General features: G+C 36.8%; 1 protein-coding gene across 5 annotated transcripts in view; it reads right to left on the bottom strand.

Moving 5' to 3' along the window:
- Nucleotides 1-1506: 1506 nt before the first annotated feature.
- EPB41L5 (erythrocyte membrane protein band 4.1 like 5) overlaps nt 1507-26829 on the bottom strand; it is a 140361-nt gene continuing 115038 nt past the window's right edge. For 2 of the 5 annotated variants that reach the window (XM_008686105.2, XM_040618979.1), the window contains 7 exons: nt 21493-21621; nt 18644-18708; nt 14991-15081; nt 12742-12816; nt 7798-7839; nt 7319-7449; nt 1507-2243 (listed from right to left, as the gene is read on the bottom strand). In XM_008686105.2, coding sequence (XP_008684327.1) covers nt 2177-2243; nt 7319-7449; nt 7798-7839; nt 12742-12816; nt 14991-15081; nt 18644-18708; nt 21493-21621 — 600 coding nt within the window. In that variant the 3' untranslated portion in view covers nt 1507-2176. The remainder of the gene's footprint in view (nt 2244-7318; nt 7450-7797; nt 7840-12741; nt 12817-14990; nt 15082-18643; nt 18709-21492; nt 21622-26829) is intronic. The other 3 variants (XM_008686106.2, XM_008686108.2, XM_008686107.2) reach the window with 3 other exon arrangements.

Here is a 26829-nt window from a genome sequence, read left to right as displayed (position 1 = left end):
CCCTCCGCTCTCAGATGAGCAAGGACAAAAGCAGTGTTACAGCACCTCTGGGGAAGGCACGAGCACCAGTCATGACAGGGAAGTTACACTTGACAGGTATCTAAACTGCCGGTGCTAATTCATCCTTAAAATAGTAATTTCCATGTTCACCACTTCGTGTCAGGACAAAAGGCAAAATTTCCTCCTTTTAGCCCAAGGTTTAAGTAAATTTTAAGAAAGTCCTTTTCAATATGCTAACCAGCAAGAACATAGGAACCAAAAGACACACAGGTTACAGAATATTTTCAACAACTTATTCCTAAATTGTAAAAAGTTTAAAATAAGGATGGTGCTACCTCCTAAACTGGATAGGAAGCTTAGGCCCTCCAAGCTAGTAAGACCTTAGCTGTTCTGTGGTTAGATGCACAACCTTGACCTTTCAGTACATCTGGCATTGTCAGCACATTGGAAATCTGATGTCCACTCCAGCATGCTTCGGGTGAGGCCCCTGGTCAAGCTCTTGGTTAGTCTAAGTGTCACTTACAGCTGCGAGAAAATTTGTTTTACAATTAAGAATTGGCAAGAGCTCCACCAATGAAATTCACAAGCTCAGCATAATGGCTAAGGGGAAGCAGCCAGCAAGAAGTGCCAACTTTCTTTCCTTCAGCAAAGTTGTTCTGTGCAAAAGTGGTTTCCAAACTCTACAGCTCCCTGGGAAACAGCACAAGATTAAAATTCCTGAGCCTTCCAATCAGACACTAGTGTGTGTTTGCCTAGCACATGACTATGCTACAGGGAACCCAGGACAGTCCAAATCATGGTTTTAAAAATCACAAAACCAGATGTTCTCTTGTGCTGAGCAACATAAATTAACACTCAATTATATACATAATACAGGGCAGGAAACTAAACATCAAATTCCAGGAGGTATAGTTTGACATCAGTCCTTGATCACAGGGCAGGGATTAACAACAATAATGCCAACATGGTTTCCACCTCATCCTCGTTTCCAGCAGCAACTGTGGCTTACCTCCTGCATTCTGAATTTTTAAAGCTAAAATAAGAGTGCTTTTCTGGAAGTCAGGATTGCAAGAGGTTATTTTTACACTCTTCTCATTTTCTATATGCACATGTGCTACTTTAACATCCAGAAATTTTTTTTTTAATATGAGAAGTGATTAGGAACTTCTAGAGACTTTCTAAAATTAACATAAAATTCCAAAGATACGAGTTCTTACAGTATGCTAGGTACAATTTCAGACATAGGTGTTTAAGAAACAAAACCCCCTTGACCCTCGATTCCCTATTTCTGTCCTGTTATTTTCATTTCGTTTTGTTTTCTTTAGTTTACAAGTTCTAAATTGATTCAGCTCATATTAAAAGGAAATGGAGCCTGTATCCAAATTGGTACCAGTGTAGAGAAGTGACTGCTGTCCCTGTCCAGCCTGAAAAGTTAGAGAGTATGTGTGTGGTGCATGTGAGGGCTTCCTGTGGGGAAGCAGGGCTGAAAAAAAAAGACACAAAATATACACAATTGATTTCTCTGTATTCTTCTCAAGGTTTAGTTTACCTGGACGTATTAAGATAGCCAGTCCAGTAAGAAGTCAAAAGTATGGGAGATACTTGAAAACCTTCTGTATTCTAAACTTTTCTTTAGTACTGTAATAATTGTAAACAATTAGGCCTCAAATTACCTACATGATATGCTCATTAATTTCCTAAATTCCTGATTTCCAGGTACTGCATGGATAAGGGCAACTTCTCTAACAGGTGCTGGGATCAAGGACACTCACCCTAATACTAGAGAAAGAAATAACATTCAAAAGGCTATTACTGATTACCAGCGACGGCCTGGTTATGGAGGAGTTATGAACAATTATAACCACTAGATGGGGCCAAGAGTTTGAAGGAAACAACAGGGAAAAGAATTCCCTTGTCTGAGGAATATACAACTTCAATACAATTATAGAAAGTAAAAGACCAGATACCCTCATCTGGGCAAATATGTAGTGTAATTAAACCCTTCCAGTTGGACGGAAAATGTTTTTTATTGAGTTGAAGTCAAATCTAGGTGAGCTTTTTTACTCACAAGTAAGGACAAGCTCCTGAATCTGAACATTCCAGTGGAAATGGATTCCAGGACGGACAGCTGCAGCGTGCTGGGCATTCCAGTTACAGGTGAGAAGGAGCCAAACCCTCAGAGCTCAGTTGTCAGTAAACACTTCTGCTTCAAGACGGTTTCTTCCGCCAATGTTGGACCAGAGCTGAAAGGAAGAAAGAAGGGGGTTATTATTCAGTGAAACTACTGGGGTGGGAGCAACTGCATTTCTTCACCAGTGCTAAATGGAGCAGGTTGAGAGTAAATTACAGACCTCAATGACTATGCTGCAACACCTAATTTAGCAATGAGACATTTACAGAAGGGAATTTTCTAGATAAATGACGCTTATTTCATCTTGAAATGAAATCTGAAGATACCAATTTTCCCTACTGTCTTGAATAAAACATACCAAACACTTAATCATTTCTTAATGAGTCAGGGTTATTATTATGAATGGCAAGAACAGTACTGTGCTGAGCATGACAGCAAACCTGTTGAAGAAATACCAAGGTAAGTGCGCACACTGTTCTGTGCTTTACACAGATATAGTCCCAGATGGCTGTGGCTGAGTTCCCACACCAGTTAATCTGCTTTGTCAGAGTTATGTGAAAAATAAAAGGATGTGGGCTTTGCATGAGTGCCCAAGAGTCTCTGCCATAGCTGAAGAGCATGAACTCAGAAGCAAGGATGTAAAGTCATCTCTCTTGGTTTCATTAAAACTTAACATCAAAATACATAGTGCAAAGGACAGAGTTTAACATGTCGAAACACTAACAAGCTTGATAGTTGAAACAGCAGTCACATGTACCAGCCTTCTCCATTTCTACTACATAGAGACAAACACTTTCAACAGTTTTCTTTTTTTTTTCTGGCACTTTCCTTCACTTTTCTGTATCTGTTTCTCCAAGTATTCTAACAAATCCTGGGATTTGTTATAAATGCAAATTCTTAGGCACCACCCCAGACATGCTGAATAGGAGGATCTGAGGATGGGGCCCTGTAAACTGTGTTTATTTGTTTTAAAGATTGATTTATTTTAGAGAGAGAGAGAGAGAGCACATGAGTGGGAGGGGCAGAGGGAGAGGGAGAGAGAATCTCAAACAGACTCTGCCCTGAGTGATGAGTATGGGGCCTGACGCTGGGCTCAATCTCATAACCCTGAGATCACGACCTGAGCTGAAACCAAGAGTCAGCTGCTCAACCAACTGCACCACCCAGGCGCCCCCCTAAGCCATGTTTTAACGAGCCCTCCAGGCGACTGTGATACACAACGAGCAAAAGTCCAAGTGGCCTTTGGACTGTTTTCTACAATGACTTCCTGCCACGGATTACAAAAGCTTACCATTCTTAGAGCCCACTCACCAGCTACCCAATCCTTCCTTCTTACCTTTTCAACACAGTTAAATGAACAATTTTCAGCACGTTTGTTATAATTATGTAAATATTTTCACAACTGATACAAGCATAGTGCATTTTTTTCTTATATAATTTGCTCTTCCTGGACTGAAGAACTGCTTCTTTGTTTCACTGTTTGCTCCATTTTCTGTACTTATTTCTAATTTGTCCTTAAGCTTGCAGCTAGAACCATGGATCTCTCCACAGTACATTCAGACATGCCATGTAATTTTTCAAAAACTGGGGGAAGCCATGTTTGTGTTTTTTTCTTGGCAATATCTTTCCTGGAACTCTATATCCCCCTCTTCAAATCTGTACAGAATTTTCCTAGACCAGTGGGGCAGCTGCTGCCTCAGAACTTTCCTCCACCTTTATCCTGGTCAGTTCCTGCACCTGTTTTCTGTGTCCCGTGTCTTCCTCCTTCTTGGATAATCACGTGGTTTTGATGGATTACATCCTCCAGTGAGTAAATGCCTGAATAAGACTGCATGGGAAAGTATACATTTTAGAGAAACTCCATGTCTACTCATCTCACTCTAATCTCACACTTCATTGATATAGTCTGGATATAAACATCTAGGTGAAAAATAATTTTCCTCCAGAATTCTGAACACATTGCTCCATTATCTTCTTGCTTTCAGTGAAGTGTGCTGTCATTCTGATTACCAATCCTCTCATGTACTCTTTTTTACTTCCCTCTCTGCAGACTTATATCCTCTCTTAAGTCCGATATTCTGAAGTTTCATGATGGTCCCTGGTGTTGTCTATTTTCATTCTCTGTGCTGGGTACTCAGACCTGTTTAATCTAAAAACTCAAGTACTTCTGGTTGCCTGGGTGGCTCAGTCTATTAAGCGTCTGCCTTGGCTCAGGTCATGATCTCAGGGTCCTGGGATCAGGCCCACATTGGACTCCCTGCTCAGTGAAGAGTCTGCTTCTCCCTCTCCTCCTCCCCCGGCTCATGCTCTGTCTCTCAAATAAATAAAATCTTAAAAACAAAATGAAACAAACAAACAAAAAACAACAAAAACACCTGAAGTACTTCTGAGAAATCTCAATTCCTTTGACAATTTTCTCTTATTTACTCTGTTCTTTCCGGATCTTCAATGATTTATATATTGGACTGCCTGGACCAATCCTCCAATTTTCTCTTCTGTCCCAGTTTTCATCTTTTTGCTCTCCTTTTTTGGAGTTCCTCAATCTTATCTTCCACACACTCTTTGGATTTTATTTTTAACGTGGTTAATAATTTCTAAGAATACTGCATTTTCTGTTTCCTTTCTTTTTCATATCCTGTTAGTGTGGCATGGATGCGGCACCTCCTCTCTCTTGAAACTATCTATCATTTGTGAAGTTTCTGATGCTCATGTTCCCTTCTTTTCAGTTTACCGGTTCCAGTTTTTCCTCAAACATCTGGAAATCTTTGGCTCTCTTCACACTTACAAGGGAAGCAGCTACTCATATTTAAAAGTGAAGCACTGGAATGCCATTTGGAAACTGTACATACGGGCAAAACTCACTAACTAATGGGCTTCTGGTAGTTGCAGAGGACCCAGCAAAGCTGTGTCCAGACTTCAGACCCACAGAAAATGAGATTACAAATATAGTGTTGTTTTAAGATGCTAAATATGTGGCAATTTGTTACACAACAAACTAATATACATAATTATGTTTACACGATTCATCTGTATTGCTATTTATGTAGCTATTAATGGGCTTTTGGAAAGTTTTCAGCTTGGGCTATTGTGAATAGAGCTGCTGTAAACATTCTTGTACATGTCCTCTCATAGACATTTATTTGTATTTCTACTGGAGATGTATGATAGAATCACTGAGTCACTGGGCATGTTCAGCTGTAGTAGATACTGCCAAACCTATTTCCAACGTGGTTATTCCAATTTAAAAAGCTCCAGTTGTCCCATATCTTCACCAACACTCGATACTATGTGTCTTTTTCACTTCAGCGATTCCGGTAGTGTACAGTGGTCACTCCATGGTGGTTTGAATTTGTATTCCTCAATGACTAGTCAAGTTGCACACTGTCTTGTATACTTATTGACCACCTGGATATCCTCTTGTGAACTGCCTTTTCAAGTCTTGCCAATTTTTCCATTTAGCTGTCTTTTTCTTATTGATTTACAAGAGCTCTTTATATATTCTAAAGATTCTTTCTTTTGTCAAAGACAGAGAGATAGAGATCAATGGGGAGAGGAGGGAGGAAGTGCAAGTATTTTCTCTAACTCTCTGGCTTCCCTTTTTGAGATCTTGAAATTATTTCTTTTTATGAACAGAAGTTCTTGATATAATCCAAGTTACCGATTTTTTCCTGTTACTAAAGCATTTTGTGACCTGTTTAAAAAATCTTTCCTGATCTCCAGGATGTTTGCTTATATTTTCTTCTAAAAGCTTTATTATTTGATGTTTCACATTTAGATCTGCAATCCATCTAGGATGGATTTTTGTGTATGGTCTCAGGTTGGGTCAAGATTAATCTTTTCCCACATGGATATTTAATTTGTCCAGCTGATTTACTAAAAAACCATCCTTTCCCCACAGCACCGCACCCTCCCTTTTTCACAAATCAGGTAACTGTATATGTGTAGGTTTGTTTCTAGACCCTATTCTATTCCACTGGCTTTTTTTTTTTTTTTTTGAGGTATGATTGACATATAACATTATATAAGTTTCAGGTGTACTACTTTTTGATCTTTTTGATCTCTTTAATTCCTCTATGACTATTTTGTCTTGGGAAGAATGTAGATAATCTCTTCTTTCATCTGTAATTTTTAATTTAGAAGTCCTAAGAACTCATATTTTATTGTGTAAACTCAATTACAAAGCATTATCACCTGGTTCTCTGCACATAATCTCTATTTATACAGTGGCAATTTACTAGGCATATAAATGGTTAGAAAAATAACTTATTAAAATTGTATATGGTGCTATTTGACAAGTACATGTCAGTTCCCTACGGCAAGTCCCATGCTTGTTTTGTTCACTGCTATCTTCAGTGCTGCCAAACCAGATAAAATCAATGCCTGGTACATAACAGGCATTCAATAAGTGTTTGCTGAGTGAGTGATTATATTACTTTGAAGACTGTGGAGATAAGAGAACAATTTTAAAATGAAACTATTAATTTCCCAAGTTAATCAGTTCTAATAATTTTTCCAATTAATGAGGAAATTTCTTCTCTAATTAGGAAAGCATCTATTTCAACTAACTTAACACTCTCAAGACCAGGAGGATGTGAGAAACAGACATCACCAAGAAGAAGGCTGAAGTGAGAATGAAGGCAATTGTACATCTTTTGCAAAATAGGTACAGTTTTGGTTCTAACAATGAAGAGTTGAAGAACTACATGCCAAACAAAAGGTCTTTCGAGTCCAGCTTCTATTTGTAGCAAGCAATATGTTGAAATGAACTTGTAACAAGTAGTGGTAAAAGGTGTCTCACTCACAGCCCTCGTCTTGGGAATCTCCTACCTCACTCTTATCTATGACTCTTCACCTTATGGATGAACAACATAATAGTAAAGCATTAAAGGAAAAGACATAAGTGAATTCTAAAATAAATATAAATTTTTAAAGATAAGCCTGTTAACATGTTAACATTTATGAGGACTTCATATAAAAAAAAAAAGGGCTTCATAATTTTGTAGAAAATTATTACTGACAAGAAAACAGAGAAAAACACTATTCCAAATAATAGAGAAAAAAATTTATCCAGGTTCAGTTAAGTTCAGTTAAAGAAGAACAAACATTACTGCTATAAATATATTAATTTTATTATTTTTTCCTCCTAACAGATGCCTAAGAACTGCAATGGAGAAATAATTTCCTCACCTGGTCACAGCATCCACCAAGAATGGTGCTGGGGGAGAAATCAACGAGATTACTTCTCTGTTACCATGTCCCTCCTTCCCTGCCAAGGACGGTCCACTTCCTGCCAGTCCATTAGAAAGGACACTCCTCTGCTGAGGGAGACAGACACAATACCTGAGCAGAGGTGAAAACACTGGCCTGGGCATCAGCTCCAAGCCATCTTCCCTAATGACTGTGGTAGTAAGTTAGAGGATTTTGATGGTCATGGGCTGCTTTGGTTTGTTTCTTACCATCCTTCACCTCAGATTTTTATTTTTGTTTTTGTCAGCATCCTTAAGCCTTTACAAACAGAAAAGCTAAATCACTAGTTTGAAGCCATTAAGTTAACAGAACTTTGGGAATGACCCCACATCTTTAAGGAAAAACAAGAGTCAGGTAATCCTTTCAGCCTCACTCTAAAAGGGTAACCAAAATAAAAATTGCAAATATCATTAACTTACTGGTACAATCCACCGTGGTGTGATCATGGATGTTGAAGATACCTAAAATAAATTGTATATATGTGTTTACTTTTAGGGAAGACTTATTTTCACAATCATTCTCATAACGTTTTCTACTATGGAATGTACTGCAGAGGGAGAAAGTTATTAATGGCTCCCCCTGAGCTGACGGGCACTCTGAATCCAGGATCCTTTTCTACAACACAGATGCCGTACTCACCACTTAAGAAACTGTCATAATTTTGAGAATCTCTTTAAAAATGTTCTACTACAAGAATGCTACTACTACTTTCAGGTTCCTTATTAACAGGACTTCCCCCACCCCCCAACCCAGCATCCAGTTTAACATTTTATTTTCTGACATTTCAATTCATTACGAATAATCATAGCTTTCTTGGTAGCATCCTGAACAGTGGATTATGACTAATCCAAATGAAGAAGCACAAAGAAAGTAACACAGGAAAAAAAAATCTGTTCATATATAGGTCATTCTCTAATTTATCATTCATGTATATAGAAACACTCATATTGTCCTGACTCATAGGGGCTTTGTTACGTTAGCTTTTTAACGTTTAATTTTCTAGACCTTACTTCTATGTGTAGAATTATAAGCTAATGGACTCTCCTACTTTATAGAAACTTAGATTAGTCCTTAGACTCGTGGTCTGAGATTCTGATAAGAAAAAAATTTATGTAAGTCCCTGTCTTATTAATAAGTGAGCACCAGAAGAAAAAAAGTACAAAGTATGACTTTCCCACCAAAATTAAGAAAATGCACTTTTACCATAGGAAATACAAGGAAGAATGAGAGAGAGAATATATGGTAAAGGTAAATAAAAAATGGTTTGGCAGAAACAAGTCCTATAATAACCATAATTACAGTAAATATAAATGGATTAAACACAATCAGAGGATAGAAATCCTCAAATAAGATTTAAAAAACAAGATCCAGCAAACTGTTGTTCACAAAAGGTCCACTTAAGATCAACAGATACAAAAAGGCTGAAAATAGAAGAATAGGAAATTATATATTAGGCCATATAAACTTAAAAGAAAGCTAGGGGGTCAATTTTATATTAGTCAAAAGGGAAATTAAGAGAGAAAAAAGGGTCAAGGAAGGACACTTCAAAGTGCTCAAAGGAGGTGGAGAAAGTATAATTACCATTAATATATATGCACCTCACAGCATATCTTCAAAATACACAAAATGACAGATTTAGCAATAGATGAGAAGTGAATTAATCAATAACTGTTGACAGGTATGAAACATACCCTAGAAACTGAAAGAATATTAAAGAGACTCAGCAGATTGATTAATGAAAGAATTCAGCAAGTATGCTAGACACAAAATCAACTTCTGAGTTCAACAGTAAAAAGTTAAAAACTGTTCATTATTATCAAAAAACTGTAACAAAACTATGAAGTATTTAGCCTAACAATCTAAAGAAGACTTACAGAGAACATTTAGAGACCCTACTTAGAGAGAAAACAGAAATATCTATCATGTTCATGAAAATGAAAAGACATTACAAAAGTGTCCGTTTTCTCCAAAATAATCTCTAAATTTAATATAAACTCCATTAAATGCCAGCAGAATTTTGGGGGAAATCTGACAAACTGATGCTGAAATTTATAAGTAAGAATATACTAGGTATCAGTACAAAGCCAGAGTAATAAACACAAGAGTAGTAGAGCAGAAAAAGAGCCCACTGGAACACAACAGAAAGATTAGTTAACACACCAACAGGGAAAGGATGAGTCATTTAGTAGATAATATTGAGAAAATTGTCTCTTTTTATGGATAAATACAAATTTGTGTCATATCAAAACCATAACTGACATCCTCCCCCAAAACCTCATATTATTCAAATTGGTTAAAATCTAAATGTGAAAGGTAAAATAAAATTAAAGCTAATAGAAACGAACAGAAAAGAATATCTCTGTGACCTCAGGGGTTGGGGTGGCAGACGAGGAAGGATCTTTTCAAACCCCAAACCCCACACTATAAGGAGAAAAAAATGAAGAATGCGTGACATCGGAATAGAAGGTTTCTGTTCGGTGAAGGACATACACCTATTTTACTCATCCACCTCCACGGTGACAGACATATGTTGTCTCAGTGTCCTTGCTACCTGTCACAAATGACACGGTGATAAAGATGCCTCAGATGTGTTAGTACACAGATCAGAAGAAAGTATTTTTAGTATCTAAGATTGACATGGAATTAATATCTAGACTATACAAGAATTCCTGAAATCAAGAAGACAGGAAACCTGACAGAAAAAAGGGAAAAAGATACAAATAGGTGATTCAGTCAAAGAGGAAACCTAAAGCGGCATTAAAATAATGGAGGAAATATACCATCTAACCCATGCAAATTGAAACAAGGAGACCAACCCATAAAGACAGAATATATTAGAAAGTCAGATAAAGTTCAGCTTAGGGAAAAACTGTGGGTAGGACTTATAAACTATGGGAGCCATTCTGGAGGCAGTGAGCGATACCTACTATTCATATAACCATGCAACCCAGCAATCCTACTTGTGGGTATCTATCCCCAATTCTCCCACAGTACGTTCAAAGAAATATGAAAGAAGATTTTTTTCTAAGTTATATTAGTTTCAGGTGTACAATACAATGATTCAACAATTCTATAAATTTCTCAGTGTTCATCATAAGTGTACTCTTTACCCTCTTCACCTATTTCATCCATCCAACCACACAACTCCCCTCTGGTGACCACCAATTTGTTCTCTGTATTTAAGTCTGTCTTATTGTTAGTCTCTTTTTTCCTTGTTCGTTTGTTTTGTTTCTTCAATCCCACATATGAGTGAAATCATATGGTATTTGTCATTCTGTTTGCCTTATTTCACTTAACATTATACCCTCCAGCTCCATCCATATTATTGCAAGTGGGAAGATTTCATTCTTTTTATGGCTAATATTCCATCTCGCACACACGCACATGCACACGCACACACAGAGCCCACATCTTCTTTATCCATTCATCTATCAACGGATATTTGGGTTCCTTCCATATCCTGGCTATCACAAATAATGCTGCAATAAACAGGGATGCATATGTCTTTTTGAATTAGTGTTTTCACTTTCTTTGGGTAAATACCCAGTAATAGAATTGCTGGATCAGATGGTAATTCTATTTTTAATTTTTTGAGGAAACTTAATACTGTTTTTCACAAATGTTTATCTAAATGAATATATGAAAGATGTCCGGAAGTACATATAGCAAACAGAGTAGAATGGGTGCCTTAGGGAAAATGGGGAATGGAGAACAAAGGGAAATAAAATAAGACAAACAAAAGAGAAGCCTTGCATGGACCTAAGAAGATAGTCTGCCATGGACTGAGAGGTATAATTAATTTGGGTATCTGACTTTTTAAAAAAAGATCTCATTAATAATAGCACAAAAAAGCAGGAAAGATCTGAAAATAGTAAAGTATAGAACTTATATTGGGGGGCTATAATGACAAAGTTTAAGAAGAGATACAGGAAGTCTTGAATGAGAAAAACATCGTATTCTTAGCTAAGACACAGATTATCATAAATATATCGATTCTTTCCCCAAATTAATTTATGAATTTAATGCATTTACAAATAAAAATCCAAAGGATTTTGGAGGGGTGGGACTAGAAAAAGTTATTCTAAAAATCTTCTGAAAGAATTAACAAGCAAGAATAACAGAACAGTTACATAATGATGCTTGTCTTGCCTTACTCTGTATCAAAATCAATTAAAAAGCTAAAGTTGTTAGAAGAGTGTTACAGTTCTAATAACAGAAATCTGTAAGTGTAACAGAACAGAGAGCCCATATGCAGAATCTAAAACGCATGATATTCTAAATCTTGATTTAAAACAAACAAAAAAAAAAAGCGTTCTAAATTTGCAGGAAAGGGAAAACATATCAGAGATGTAAAAAAGTTGTTTAATCAGTTTGACTTTCATCCCTGTATCCACTTATGATAGAGTGCACATGGAATATGGTTCTGAGTTAGGCCCCAGGGAGTCCTTCTCTGGGCTTTAGGCCATCTTGCATTAATCTTTGAAGTTACTTCTTTTATCTTTATAAAGGATTATCATGGCTCAATACTGACACTATACCTTTTGTCTTCTGCCTGCTCACTTTTCTACACTTGTGATTAATTCTTATCCTTTGGTAAAGTCTCTGTTCACTGATCTAAGCTAGTGGTTACCAAAGGGTGGTTCTCAGACCACATCTACATCACCTGGAACATGCTAGAAATGCAACTTCTGAGGCCCTAACCCCCACACACCAAATCAGAAACACTGAGGGTGGAGCCCAGCAATCTGTGTTTTAATACACCCTCCAGGTGACAGATACACACCCAAGTTTAAGAATTAATGATCTAAGCAAACATCCAGGTCCAGAGAAAGTACCATTTGTACTTCCAAGCCTTCAGAATGAGATCTAGCTCCCACAGCAATTCTTGTCATATTACTCATAACACACTGAATGAGTTTGTATACTTTTCATCTCAACCATACAGAAGTCTCTAGAGGGAAAGAAATGTTTCTTATTTGTATTATAATTTGGTCACAGTACCCACCACAGTATCTCCTATACTGCAATAACAATCCATCTGTTCAATGCCAACCATTCTTATGCTCTATGTCCTTATTGTTTCAACTCTTTATGTTTATCCCCATATACTTCCTCTCATGTTACTTAATATGGTGTTGAATTACAAATAGGCTTATAGTAACATGTGGTTACTATACAGTGACACATAAATTTAAAGTGGTGAAATTTTAGTAGAAAGGCAAGGCTAAGTGGTTACTGAAATATGACCTCTTATTAAATGAACAGTTTTACTATATGGTTAAAAAGGCAAAAATTGGAATGTAGCAGGAATATGTTTCAAAACAGAAATTCCTTTCCACCTTGCTGTTTTAAAGCATATTTACCTGAGGTGTGACTGTGTGGTCCATTAGATTCTCAGTTAGAGATAAAAGCAAGGCATCCAATTCATCTGTAGCATCCTATGAGAGATAAAATATATATAGCTGTTGAATGACTCATTAATCATCAAACTAAATTTTTTCCATATTCTCTCAACTTACAATTCTGACCCAGCCTTTGTTGGTTTTAACCTTTAAACAAACAGGGATACTCAAGAATCATGGTTATTATAGTGATTCCCCTTTGCTTGGAGGGGAACCTAAACCAAAATCAGAAGTTGAAAAAGCTAAAGTGTTATGTGTGGGCGCCTGGGTGGCTCAGTCAGTTAAGCATTTGCCTTCAGCTCCGGTCATGATCTCAGGGTCCTGGGATGGAGCCCCACATTGGGCTCTCTGCTCAGTGGGGAGTCAGCTTCTTCCTCTCCTGCCTCTCGCCCTGCTCGTACCCTCTCTCTCTCAAATAAACAAATAAAATCTTAAAAAAAAAATAAAGTGTTACGTGAATTTACAGAGAGCTACTCTTTTTGGTGAGATAAAACTTGGGTAGGGTTAAGACTGTTCTGGCTCTTAGCTCTTAGACTGGAAGAGAGAGATAAAAGGTTCAGCACAGGAGACAGTGAATAAAGAAGACGCCTAAATTCCAAAGACTTCTTTATCCAGATGTACTGGTACTTCACTGTTTGAAAAAGAGTACAATATGAACTTCCCCCATAAATGTTAATCAATACTTTTTAATTAGTATTTGAAGCACCTAATGGAAGATGGATCTCTGTACTACAGAGAAAGAGAGAGAGAGAGAGAGACAGAGACAGAGAAGGTAAGTAGGTAGGTAGGAAGAATTTAATAAGAATAAAAGATAAAATTCCAAACTGGAAATAAGAGAAATAAGTATCGAGGGTGTAGTACACATAACAAAAAAAGGCCCTTTATTTATACAATCCTATTTCTATCTATCTGCCTTCAGGCTGTGGTCAATCTATTTATGTCTCAACATTCAACCTAATTTTAATCACACGTAGGGGGGCACCTGGGTGGCTCAGTTGTTAAGTGTCTGCCTTCGGCTCAGGGCGTGATCCCAGGGTCCTGGGATTAAGCCCCACATTAGGCTCCATGCTCCGCTGGGAGCCTGCTTCTTCCTCTCCCACTTCCCCTGCTTGTGTCCCCTCTCTCACTGGCTGTCTCTCTCTCTCTGTCCAAATAAATAAATAAAATATTTAAAGGAAAAAATTACATATAGGAAAAAAATTGTTCTAAAAAATTTTCTCTCACTTCTCACATCCCCCTCCTCTTTGGCCACCCCTTCCCAGATAGCCCCCAAACAGTGTGTATGTATCTCTACCACAATGTATTAAAATTCTCTCTCCCAGTGGAATGTAAGCAGTTTGAAAAAAGATGCCATGTTTAACTTTTCAATTTTTGAAACTAGCATGTTGTCTGGTACATATTATAACATGCAATAAATCTTTGGATTAAATGACCTTCTCTGTTCCAAAAAATCATAAGTTTCACTCAATTTTCAATGATCAAAGATGGCACTATATCTTTTTAGAATTTTAATTAGCAGAAAGGAAGCTCCTGATTGAAGATATTTTAGGTTGGATTTTTTAAACCCAAAAGTCTGAAAAATTATACACCTAAATCTTAATTATACACTGTCTTTGGATAGTGGGAATACAAGTGATTCCTAACTTTTTTTTTAATGAAATATTTGGCAAATTTCTATAATTAATGCATCCATGTAGTTAAAAAGCAAAATGGTAAACATTCATTTGCAAGGATAATTTTTCATTTAACTTGCAAATTAAAACATTCAATGGGCAATGAACTGGGTTTCTATGATTTCTGGACTGGTAAGGGTGTGGCAAGGGGCAGAAAAGCAGCGGCTGTAACGAGCTAGTTATACTGCAATACAATGATAGGGTGCTGTTGTTTTAAGCAATCAGTATTTCTTTAGTGCCTACTATGGGCCATCTACTGTTTGAGACACTAGGGAGGTATAGCCAGCATCAAAAAACCAAAAATCCAAAGACCACCTAAAACAAAAGACCAACAAAGTAACAGAAAAACTGAAGAAGCCCTGAGATACTCTTGTGAGAGATTTGGCAATAGGATTCTCTCTAGAGAACTGAGGCTCAATGCTTTTCTCATAGCTTAAGTTCTGGTGTCAATCAGAAATCACCTGATGTCTGTGATTATACCACAGGACTCAAATCAATATAGTCTTTGGAGAAACTTTCAAAAGCAAGTGTTGTTACCTTAAGAACAGAACCATTTGCTGCAGGTGTGGTATGCATCAGAGCAAGAGAATCTTCAGGGAAGGGCACATCATTCTCATTTAATACAGCACTGGAAGAAAAAGATAAATTCACATCATGGAGCACCTATACAGGCATAGGGAACTTGTTCAAAGAAAGGACTTCAGAAAGAAGAGTAATAATTCATGTAGAGGAAGAAGAAATGATAATTTGTGAGGAGCATGACAGCAGTCAGTGTTGCATTCATATGACTTTGTGAGACCCTTCTCCACCCACCAAATAACAGTTTTCATATCCACACCAGACTCATTCACAGATGGATCAAAATGGTAGATTATTTTGCTTCCCTTTTAAATTTCACTGAAAGTTCAGAAAACATTTATCTTAAAAAGAAAGATACAGAAATAAGATAGATCAATTGAATGATTTTTAAAAGCTGTTATCAAATACATGAATGGGAAAGCTCAGTGGACTAGAAACTAACCAGAATACCTGAGATATGGGAGAACGGTCAGAAAACCATAGGGACAAGCCACCATCTAAGGACACAGGTTGGTGAGCTGTGCTGCAGAAGTCAGAAGCTACACCTAGAATGTTTCAGATATTACAACAGGACTAGCCAGGTGACAGGATGCCAGAGAATCTGTTACTAGGCCTGGCAGCAGGAATCACAATGGTGTCTAATCCCAGATAAGAATAACAAGAACAGGAGCAGTCTCACAGAGGGCTTCAACACCTGGGAGGAAAGGGGGGAAATCTAGAGCCAAAGACCATCATCCACCAAGATTAACACACGCAGTAGGAAATCCCAGTCCTTCCTAATATTGCTGAAAAGTGTGCAAACAGGAGCAGGTCCTGAAGCCTACAAGGAGAATGAGAAAAAATGAGAAATAAATCCTAGATTGAAAAAGTCAGACATAATTAGTGAGGTGGAAGCTAGGACTGTTTCATGCAAAACAGTAAGGCAAAAAAAGACAAAGAGATGAAAAATAAGAAGGGACAGTTATGAGAAACAGAGAAATGATCATGATGTTTCAACTAATGGATACTTGACATTCAAAAAGATAATGGCTTATGATTTTCCAGAACTGAAAAAAGACATATATGGGTCTTCAGATTGAAAGGCCACCCTGAATACTAACAAATTAAAAACAAAACAAAAACCTATTCTTAGACAGTAATGAAAATGCAGAACTTCAAGAATAAGCAGTAAAGTGTAAAAGAGAGAAAAAATAACTTTGTGCTTCAGAAAGAAGCAACAGCTCAGAGGAAAGGACTCAATATAAGAAAAAATGAGCATTAAAAGGAGTGAAATATGTCTTACAATGAATTCTCCCAACCCTTCGAGAAAAGATTAGTCATGTATAATTTACACTGCTACGAAACAGAGGAAGAAAGAGATGAAAAGCTTCTGCAACCATTCTGCTCAGTGCGTCTTATGACCCAGCACTTTCACTCCCAGGTATACACCCTAAAAAAATCCTCACAACACGCGTATGGAAGAACATGTACAACGTCAATTTGGAATAAATACTGGCCCATTAATAAAACAGTGAATAAACTGTGATTGACTTATGTAATGAGAGTTAAAATGAAGGAAATATGGATATTTTTAAAAATTCAGATATGTCAAAACAAAAACCACTGAATTATATACTTTAAATGGGTGAACTGCATAGTATTTAAATTTTATCTCAATAAAGCTGTTAACTACAAAAATAAATGATCTGAATAGCCATTTCTCCAAAGTAGAAAAGACGTTCAACATTAGTTCTTCAGGTAAATGAAAATCAAAACCACAATGAGACATGCTTCATGCTCTCTAGGATGGCTGTAATTTTAAAGATGGAGAATAATGAGCATTGCAAAGGATGTGGAGAAACTGGTACCCACATACATTGCTGGTGGGAACGGAAAACATTGTAGCTGTATTGGAAGAGAGTTAGGCAATTCCTCAAAAAGTTAAACATAGAGTTACTACATAACTAACTCCGCAATAACCCTCCTGAGTATATAGAGAGTTGAAAGTATGTCTACAAAAATTCTTGTATGTGAATATTCATAGCATAGCATAACAGTCAAAAAGTGGGAACAACACAAATGTCTATCAATTCATATATGGATAAACAAAATGTGGAATAGCTAATACAATGGAATATTATTCAGACCTAAAGAGGAATGAAGTACCAATACATGATACAATATGGATCAACCACAAAAACATTATGTTAAATGAAAGAAGCCAGATACAAAAGGCCACATATTATGTGATTCCATTTATATGAACTGTCCAAAGTAGGCAAATCCAGTATGTGGACAGACTGCAATGGGTGTGGTGTTTCTTTTAGAGGTGATGTAAATGTTATGGAATTAGACAGTGGTAATGGTGCAAAACTTTGTCAATGTACTAAAAAGCACAGAATTGTATACTTATAAAGGGAAAACATTATGCTATGGGAATTACAACTCAATAAAAAAAGATAAAAGAAAAATGGTTTAAATCAACTACAGCAAAATGTGAAGATGTTACAAAGCTTGATATGTGGTATACAGATAATATATAATCTCCACAGTTTTCTCTATGCTTGAAATATTTCCTTTTTTAAAAAGGGGGTACAGTAGGGGCAACTGGGTGGCTCAGTCAGTTAAGCAGCTGCCTTCAGCTTGGGGTCATGATCTTGGGGTCCTGGGGTTGAGCCCTGCAATGGTCTCCCTGCCCAGCAGGGAGTCTACTTCTCCCTCTCCCTCTGCCCTTCCCCCTACTCATGCTCTCTCTAGTTCTCTCTCAAATAAATAAATAAAATCTTTTTTTAAAACGGGGGGGTACAGTAATTTCTTTACAGTGTTGTATGGCATGGGAACAAAACAGATTATAGAAAAGGAAAAGGTCCAGAAATAGACCCAAGTTTAAACAAGAACTTAAGGATATCTTAAAGAATACACTTCAAATCCTAGAGGGAAAAATAGATCATTCAAAATATCAATAGCCATTCAGAAAAGCAAATCTAGAAGTTGGAGTACATTCTTGGTTCCTTCCAGCTTTAAGAGTTCAATGCACTGAAGCAGTCCCATCCCCATTATCCTCCTATTGGCAAAAATAAATTTTTTTTTGATGAAGTTCTAAAAGGCTCTAATAAAAATGTTGTGGGCCCACTGACTTATTGCAATTAATTAAAAGGTTAAATTGTAATTCCAGTTTTACCCTGGTTAAAGAAAAGAGAGGCACAGAAGGGACTTGGACAGAACAGCAAATAAATTTACTCGAATAGTGCGAGGGCCCATAAGAAAGTTTGTAAGAATGATGCCACTGTGATAACAGGATGGCACTAGAATTAAGAGAAAAAATATACATTCTTCACCATGTATAAGATTAAAAACACCTTTAAAGATTGCTTTTGCTCTGCAGTTTGATTCAGTAAAAGAATGAGAATGTAGAGAGACAAATTAGAAATACCTCCAGATAATCTAAAACAAGGTAGTAAGCAGCTATGTAATGGATAGAAGAGTGAATTCAAGTTATCTTTCAAATAGATAGCCTGCAATTATGTGGTGATACACTGAAGAAGAGGAAAAGAGACCAAAAACGAGTTAAGATAAAAAAAAGTTAAGAGGAGAAGAACATCAATTTAATTCCGTCTAACCCAGTACTGTACCTGGTTGTGGCAGCATCCTGAACATTGGCATTTTTATGACTTAATAAGCTATCTTCTCTTGTAACCTAAGAAAATGAAATCATAAAAAATTAAATATTTGTTGAGGATATTAAAGTAACAAGAAATTTATACTTCTTTCCAGTAAAAACAGAAATATCACTTTGCTTCAATTCCAGAGGCAATCATACCTTGTCTATGGAAGTATCAGTACTACACCTAGTACGGTCCTATCCCATTCCCAAATTAACAATCCACACTTCCACTTCAATAGTACACAAATTTACACCCTTTACTAGACAGCTCTCACTTATTTAAGACACCATGGTGTGTTAGTCAACATATACAGAATCCCAAAAGATTCAATGCCAGAATTTTTGGAATTTACATGATGAAAAGAAGAAAGAGATGTTAAGCAGTGTATCTGGCTTTTTATTTTTCCCTGAACACAGGAATATGTTAGGAGGAAATTCTAAAATATTTTTCTGAAGGGGTCAGTTTTTTCCTTTAACTTTACTGAGGTGTCATTTACATACAGTAAAATGCACACATTTTTAATGTAGGGTTTGATGAATTCTGAAAAATTTATACAGGTGCATAACCAACACCGAAGTCACCATGGGCAACATTTTCACTACTCCACAACGTGCCTTGAGGCCAATGCAACCCCACCAAAACCCTTACTCATGGCAAACAGTGAGCATTATGTTTTATAGTTTCACATAAATGGAATCACAATACCTATCCTTAGTGTCCATCTCTTTAGAATGGCATGATGTCTTGAGATTCACCCATGGTGCTGCATGTATCACCAATTCATTCCTTTTTATGTGCTGAGTAGCATTCCACTGAATGGACAGTTCACAATTTGTTTTTGTTTACCTGCTGATGGACATCTGGGTTGTTTCTAGTTTTTAGTTATTTCAAATAATGCTGCTAGGAACATCCATGTACTAATATCTGTGTGAATCTATGTTTTCATTTCTCTTGGATAAATACCTCGGAGTGGACCTGTGTGGTCATGTGGGAAGTATATGTTTAATACATTGCCAAATTCTTCTTAAAGTGCTTATAAACATTTTATATTCTTACCAGCAATGTGCACTGCAGGAGCTCCATCACTGCCAACACAGGGATGGTCAGTTTTTAATACTGGCCATTTCAGTGAACGTGTTTTTCAGCATGAAGTGTAATGCTAGTTGTAGATTTTTTCACTGATGCTCTTTATTAGGCTGAAGATGCTCCATTCTGTTTCTAGTTTGCTGTGAGCATTTATCACAAATGGGTACTGATTCCTGTGAAGTGCCTTTTCCATATGAATTGAGATAATTTACTTTTTAATATGGTGAACTATAGTGGTTTTTGAAGGATAAACCAACTTTTTTCCTGAGGTGAATGCTACTTGGTCTATTTTGTTAAGGATTTTTGAGTCTATGTACAAGAGGGATATTGGTCTATAGTTTCTTTTCATATGAAATCTTTTTCTGGCTTTCGTACTAGGGTAATACTAGTATTAGCAAATGAGGTGGGAAGTGCTCCCTCCTTTTCTATTTTCTAAAAGAGTTAGTGTGGGATCTTATTTCTTCCTTAAAAGCTTAGTAGATTTCAACAATGAAGGCATTTGGTCCTGGATTTTTCTTCATGGGAAGGTTTCTAACCATAAAATAAAATCTCTTTATTTTAGGGCTATTCAAGTTATTTTTTTCTTCCTCAAGTCAAGAAAAATCCAAAAGTGTAAATGAAACGTAAGGTAGTGACAACAATTACTATTGCTAATATAATAAGCTTCAACACTGGGGATTCCAACACTTAATTAAATGCTCTTCATGTGCCAGATACTCACTGTTCCGTGTCATTTACATGTATTATTTTATCCTTGTAACCCACCTTAAGGTAGGTACTACCAATATTTTTTCTTAAACATAGTTAAACTGACGCTCAGAGAAACTAACTTGCCAAGTCACAACACTAGTATGTGGTAGACTAGAGATGGGATTCAAACTCAAGCTGTCTGATTCCAGACTGTATTGTCATATTTTACATTTACTTTTATAGGCAAATATTATGTTATATGTTTATACTGAGGGGAGAGGATAGATAACGAAGGCAAAAACAATATTCCACAAGTCATCTCAGGTTCTCTTCAAGGCTTGTGCTTGGGGACAGAAGGGGAAAATGCATCTCCTCAACAATAAGATATTTTGAAATTCTAGTTGATAACATGATTTGGTGAGATGGGCTTCTGTCCTGATTTTAGTATGGAGGATAAGTCTGAAAGTTAGGGAGCACCAAGGAAAAACTGACTTTGAGAACATGGATGCCATAAACTTCATGGGGGCTGCTCCCTCCCCACTGCATCTTTCACAATGTCACAGCCAACTCTTTTTCACCTTGTTACTGTCACTCTTGTGACATACAACTCTGTCAAACCGAGGGCAGATGGGTGGTGGGAAATAGCAGACTGCTAAAGAAAGACCTAAAACCACAGACTTAGTGTTAATAGGAACTTCAAAGTCATTAGATTTTCTGGCTATTAAAGGGGCAAAGATTAGGAACTTGCTTCTATAGGAATTTGACTTAAAAAAAACAAAACAAAACTTCTTATGCCCTAGAGGGTCTTTATTTTCAACTTTTTATCCCATGACTGTCCCCTCTTAATCTAGCTTGTACTCAGACTCAGGAAGGCATTCTGCCAGCTTGAGCATGTGTCTGGGTACTACTCTCTATCTCCAATCACTAGCTAGGTCACTCTTCTTTAACACGCATGCACTTTATGTGTCTTTGGATCTCTCAGCCTTAAGTTCCATGTTCTTTTCCCTTCATCAGGATTACCTCCATTAAAGGCAGCTTACCTTATGCACTGCTTCTACTTGAGCCTTCAAAATGTTACTCTTCAAGTCAGGAGGAACTCTCCTGGCATTCAATCCTGGGCTCTCAATGGCATTATTAAGACATTTCTCAGTCAACTTCACCACCTCCTCCTAGATATTAAAAATATACCGTAAGCAACTCTGATGGGCTATAGTTATATGGAAATAGGAAAGGGGCTGACGAAAGTTCATATTCAGACAACCAGGAAATCACGTGTCTTAAATAGTCATATGCTGTTCCAAGAATAGTCACCTCCCACATGCAGTTTCAAACTAAGGCACAATAATCACAATAACGAAATATGAATTGGTAGGGATCTCTAGAAATCATCTAGCTTAATGTCCTGTTTTAAAGCAACTGAATAACTGACTACATCACATTCAGGACAAATGCCTGAATGAAATCACACATGGAAAACATGTGCTGTTTGTTGTAATTCAACTGGATTTTAGGTTAGGCCCTACACAGGCTAATAATCCTTGCAATTCTGGAGCTGTCACCAGGTAGATGATTTTGTTTGGAATTATGGTATATAGCCACAGTCACTCTCAGGTACAGACTATGAAAATGACAGAACAAAGCACAAGTCCAGTTAGTAAAGGTCACAATGAAAACAATATAAATAAACCATTATGAAAAGAAATAAATGGAACAAAGCAAATTAAGAAGTTTAGGGGCGCCTGGATAGCTCAGTTGGTTAAGCATCTGGCTCTTGACCTCGGTTCTGGTCTTGATTTTCAGGGTCGTGAGTTTAAGCCCCACATAAAAAAAAAGTACTTTAAATTATCTACACTACAACTGACACTTAAAATGAATTAAAACAACAAGAACAACAATTATCAATACTATTCTGTGCTTGTATTTAAGGCTGGTCTAAACAACAAACTCACTCTAAACATTTTCTTAGTCTTAGACACAGCTTCTGTTCTATAAAACAGGCTAGCTGGCATGTATGGGATGACACACCACACCATTCTTTCAGATTTGAAAGACTGAATTAATGTGTTTATTCTAATTTGGTGTTTCTCAGTGTGGTTTCCACACATCAGCCTCTGGTTGGGACCCTAAAATCTCAATGTTGGAGGAGCTTCCTTATGTGATTCTAATACACATCCAAGTCTAAGAACCACTGCTTTGGACTAAACTCTAATGCCTGTGACTGCCTCGTCTTCAGAATGATTCCTATTAATTGAAGGAAGTCCCTAGGTCCTTTTTTCAATCATAGTTAGTTCATATGGTGTGACCCAGCAATCCCACTTCTGGGTATATATTCAAAGGAAACAAAATCACTATTTTGAATAGATTTCTGCTCTCCCATGTTCACTGCAGTATTATGCACAGTAGCCAAGATACAGAAACAACTTAAACAACCATCAAAAGATGATGGATTAAAAATGTGGTGAGTTTATATGTATATATGGAATATTATTTACCTTTAAAGACAAGGAAATCTTAGCATAGGGAGCATAGTCAAATACTGTAATAACTTTGTATTGTGACAGATAGTAACTACACTGACGGGGAGCATTTCATAATGCATGTAATTGTAGAATCACTGCTATACATTTGAAACTAATATAAAATTGCAAGTCAACTATACTTCAATTTAAAAAAAAGAAGGAAACTCTGCCATTTACAACAAGATGGATGAAGCTGGAGGGCATTATGCTAAGTGAAACAAGTCAGAGAATGACAAATACTGCATGGTATTACTTACAAGTGGAAATTAACAAACAAAAATCCAACTCAGAAACAGAAAGTAGAATGGTGGTTGCCAGGGGCTTGGGGGTGGGAAAATAGGTAAAGCCTAGTAAAAAGGTACAAACTTTCAGTTATAACACGAATTAAATTCTGAGGATCTAATATAGAGCATGGTGGCTATAGCTAATCATCTGTTCCGTATACTTGAAATTTGCTTAGAGAGTAGATTCTAAGCATTCTCACCAAAACCCAAAACAAAATGGCAACTATATGAGGTGATGGATATATTGATTAATTCAATTGTAGAAATCATTTCACAATGTGTATGTGTATCAAATCTTCATGTTGTATTCCTTAAATATATTACAATTTTATTTGTCAATTATATCTCAATAAAGCTGGGGAAAATCATGGCTAATTCAAATACTTTGACATTTTCTTTTCAGAGTCAATTATGTTGCAGAGTTGAAATTACTTGTTAATTATTTATATTTGCACATTATAGGATTCTCAGAGCAACCTGCCTCTGGACATAAGCAGAGATTTCTTTTTCTGTCTATATTACAAACATAAACAAGAATTCAATACACATCATAGGTAAAAGTATATATTGTTACCATCTTTCAATTTCTGCAAAAGTATAAAGGCTTTAAAACTGCCTGTACTTTAACATACTACTTCCTTTCCAGGAAAATAATCAGATGATGGCAGATATTTATTTTGAAGGTTGTTTTTCACAGCATTGATGATGACAGTGAAAATTACCAATAATATAAATGTCCAACAGGTAACTGAGTAAACATAATGATGACACAATTTAACTACTGTCCGTAATATGTCCTCAAAATAAAGAAAGATGTTTATAATTGATTAGTTTTAAAAAGCACTGTCACTGTACTTTTATTTTTAAAAATACACATTTAAATATTTGGAAATACTTACACATATCACATTTAAATGTTTAGAATATTTATCTTAAAAATGTTTACTGTAGTTATCTCTTAGTAGAGAATAATGGAAGATTTAAAATTTCCTGCTTCTTTAAATCTACTCTCTACAATTATGATGTATGAGTACATAAAAAAATTACTGAAATACAAGTTCAGTGTAACAGCTTTAAAATATTTTCACTTCATTTTATTACAGCACATAATTCCAGTGGCAGCCAGTTACTATGCTGCTGATATGACTGCCTTGGATGGCCAAAATGTGGCAAACGATGACCAAAAGAATTAAAAGGACACCCTGATTCCTAAATACCCCAAATGAGACCGGATCTGAAATGACTGTGGCTACCCCAACTTTACTGTAGAGTACTCCTGGCTGTCAGTCAGCTGATAGGAGAGTTTATGTGAGAGACTAAAGTTGGTCCAGAGTCTGCCTAAATTCCAGGCAGAATGCCACCAGATGCACACTTGAAACCACTCTTAGAACAATCTTGGCTGGGAAATGTGAACATCTTTCAGCAGCGTACTTATACAGTCAAACAACCAAGGTGAAGAAATAGTGTAAACAGTAAAATCTAAAAGAAACATGGTACATTTTTTTAACAAGAGGTCCTAATTCTGAGAGATCCAACACTGAAACGGTTGGATTAAAAAATATATCCACAAAACTTTTAACCAAAGTAAAGTTCTTTTTAGTACCTTGGAGGGATGCAAGGAGTTGTTTCAAGGTTGGTGATGGTTCATTCTTTTTTTAGTCATGGACCGTTTTAAGAATTTAACAAAATGAGAATACACTTTCTAGAAAAAAATATATGAATGAATCAATGACAAGAATACGTATTCAAGGGGCACCTGGGTGGCTCAGTCGGTTAAGTATCTGCCTTCGGCTCAGGTCATCTCAGGGTCCTGGGATCAAGCCCTACATCAGGCTCCCTGCTCAGCAGGGAGTCTGCTTCTCTCTCTTCCTCTGCCTGCTGCTCTGCCTGCTTGCGCTTTCTCTCCGTCAAATAAACAAATTCTTAAAAAAAAAAATATATATATATATATAAATAACATATTCAATTTTATAGAGTTTAAGGTCTTCCTCATAATTATTCATAAATAGATTCATTATCTGCAAGTTAGGAATTCTGCTTTAGAAGATTAGACACAGTTTGCCTTATATTTTTACTAAATATACACAAAGGTTTTTGGTTTTTTTTTTTTTAAGATTTTATTTATTTATTAGAGAGAGAGCACAAGCAGGATGAGGGGCAAAGGGAGAAGCAGACTCCCCGATGAGCAGGAAGCCCAATGCAGGGCTTGATCCCAGGACTCCAGGATCATGATCTGAGCCAAAGGCAGATGCCTAACCGACTGAGGCACCCAGGTGCCCCTCATTGGTTTATCTTATAAAAAGTAAACAATAAACACGTTTGTAGACCTGAATCAACAGTGTATTAGAACATCAAGTGACTGCATCAATCCTGGATAACGCAGGACTCACATGGCATGAGATCCCTCTAAAACAGGATCTCAAGACATGAGTGTGAGGTCAACTCTGCTGCCAGTAGTGCTAGTCTAAACCTAACATGGCTTAGAGCTTCTTGGTTATACAATCCTTAAGAGCTAATCATCCAAAACTGATACTTTGCTTTAGAACAATGTATTTTATTTTCAGGTTTTTCATCCTAAGATTACTGCACTTAGTAAAGCTGATTATTAAGATTAATTTGCATTCCCTAAGCAAACATTAACTACTGATGGTAGAGGTAGAGAAATCGAACTGGATTAAAAATGTGTGTCATATAAATAAAACATGAATCAACATTTATACAACACTCTGGTTGTAAAGACATAAGGTAAGGCCGTCAGATGTCTCTTAGTTTTTAGTACAACACTGAGTTCTTTCTTGTTATTCCTGCCTGCCACTGAATAAGCTCTCACTAAATATTAGCTATTATTTTTCCTAGCTATGTGAAGCCCAGAATGTTCCTTGATGGCACACTCTCCTTTACCTAACCCACTCTTACACTCCCTTTCCTATCCTGAACCCACACTCCTCTTTTTTCAAGGCTACAAGAGTAACTGAACAGATTCTCTGCTTTGGAGGCTCAGTTATATTGTAACGAGACATGCAGGGAATTTTAGAAAAGAAACACACAGCTGCTCAGTGGATTTCCATGACCTCCCTTCCAGTGTCACAGACAATCACTCCTTTTCCCCCACCTTATGCCCACCAAGATTCACCAGTCATCATTCTCCTTCAAGATCATTCCAGTCCTCCATTAAATTTTTCTCTAATTGTTAACCATCTAAAGCTCTCATCTAAAGTTTTCAATTAACTCTTCTGTCTCTGACCCTGTATTCCTCTACCTACAGAGATAGTAAAACAACTGACAATATGAAAGCAAACACACAAATATAATTGAAAAATATTGAACAGTCATGAAAATGAAAGTCTTAGGATGCCTGGGTGGCTCAGTTGGCTAAGCATCTGCCTTCGGCTCAGGTCACGATCATAGGGTCCTAGAATTGAGTCCCACATCAGGTTCCCTGCTCTGCAGGGAGTCTGCTTCTCCCTCTGCCTGCCACTCCCCCTGCTTGTACTATCTCACTCTCTCTCAATGACAAAAAAATAATCTTTAAAAAAAAAAAAAGGAAAATGAAAGTCTTTCTGGAATTTAATCA

The sequence above is a fragment of the Ursus maritimus genome, unplaced genomic scaffold (assembly GCF_017311325.1).
Source record: "Ursus maritimus isolate PB19 unplaced genomic scaffold, ASM1731132v1 scaffold_1, whole genome shotgun sequence".
NCBI lineage: Eukaryota > Metazoa > Chordata > Mammalia > Carnivora > Ursidae > Ursus > Ursus maritimus.
This window is presented reverse-complemented; position numbering and strand designations above follow the sequence as displayed.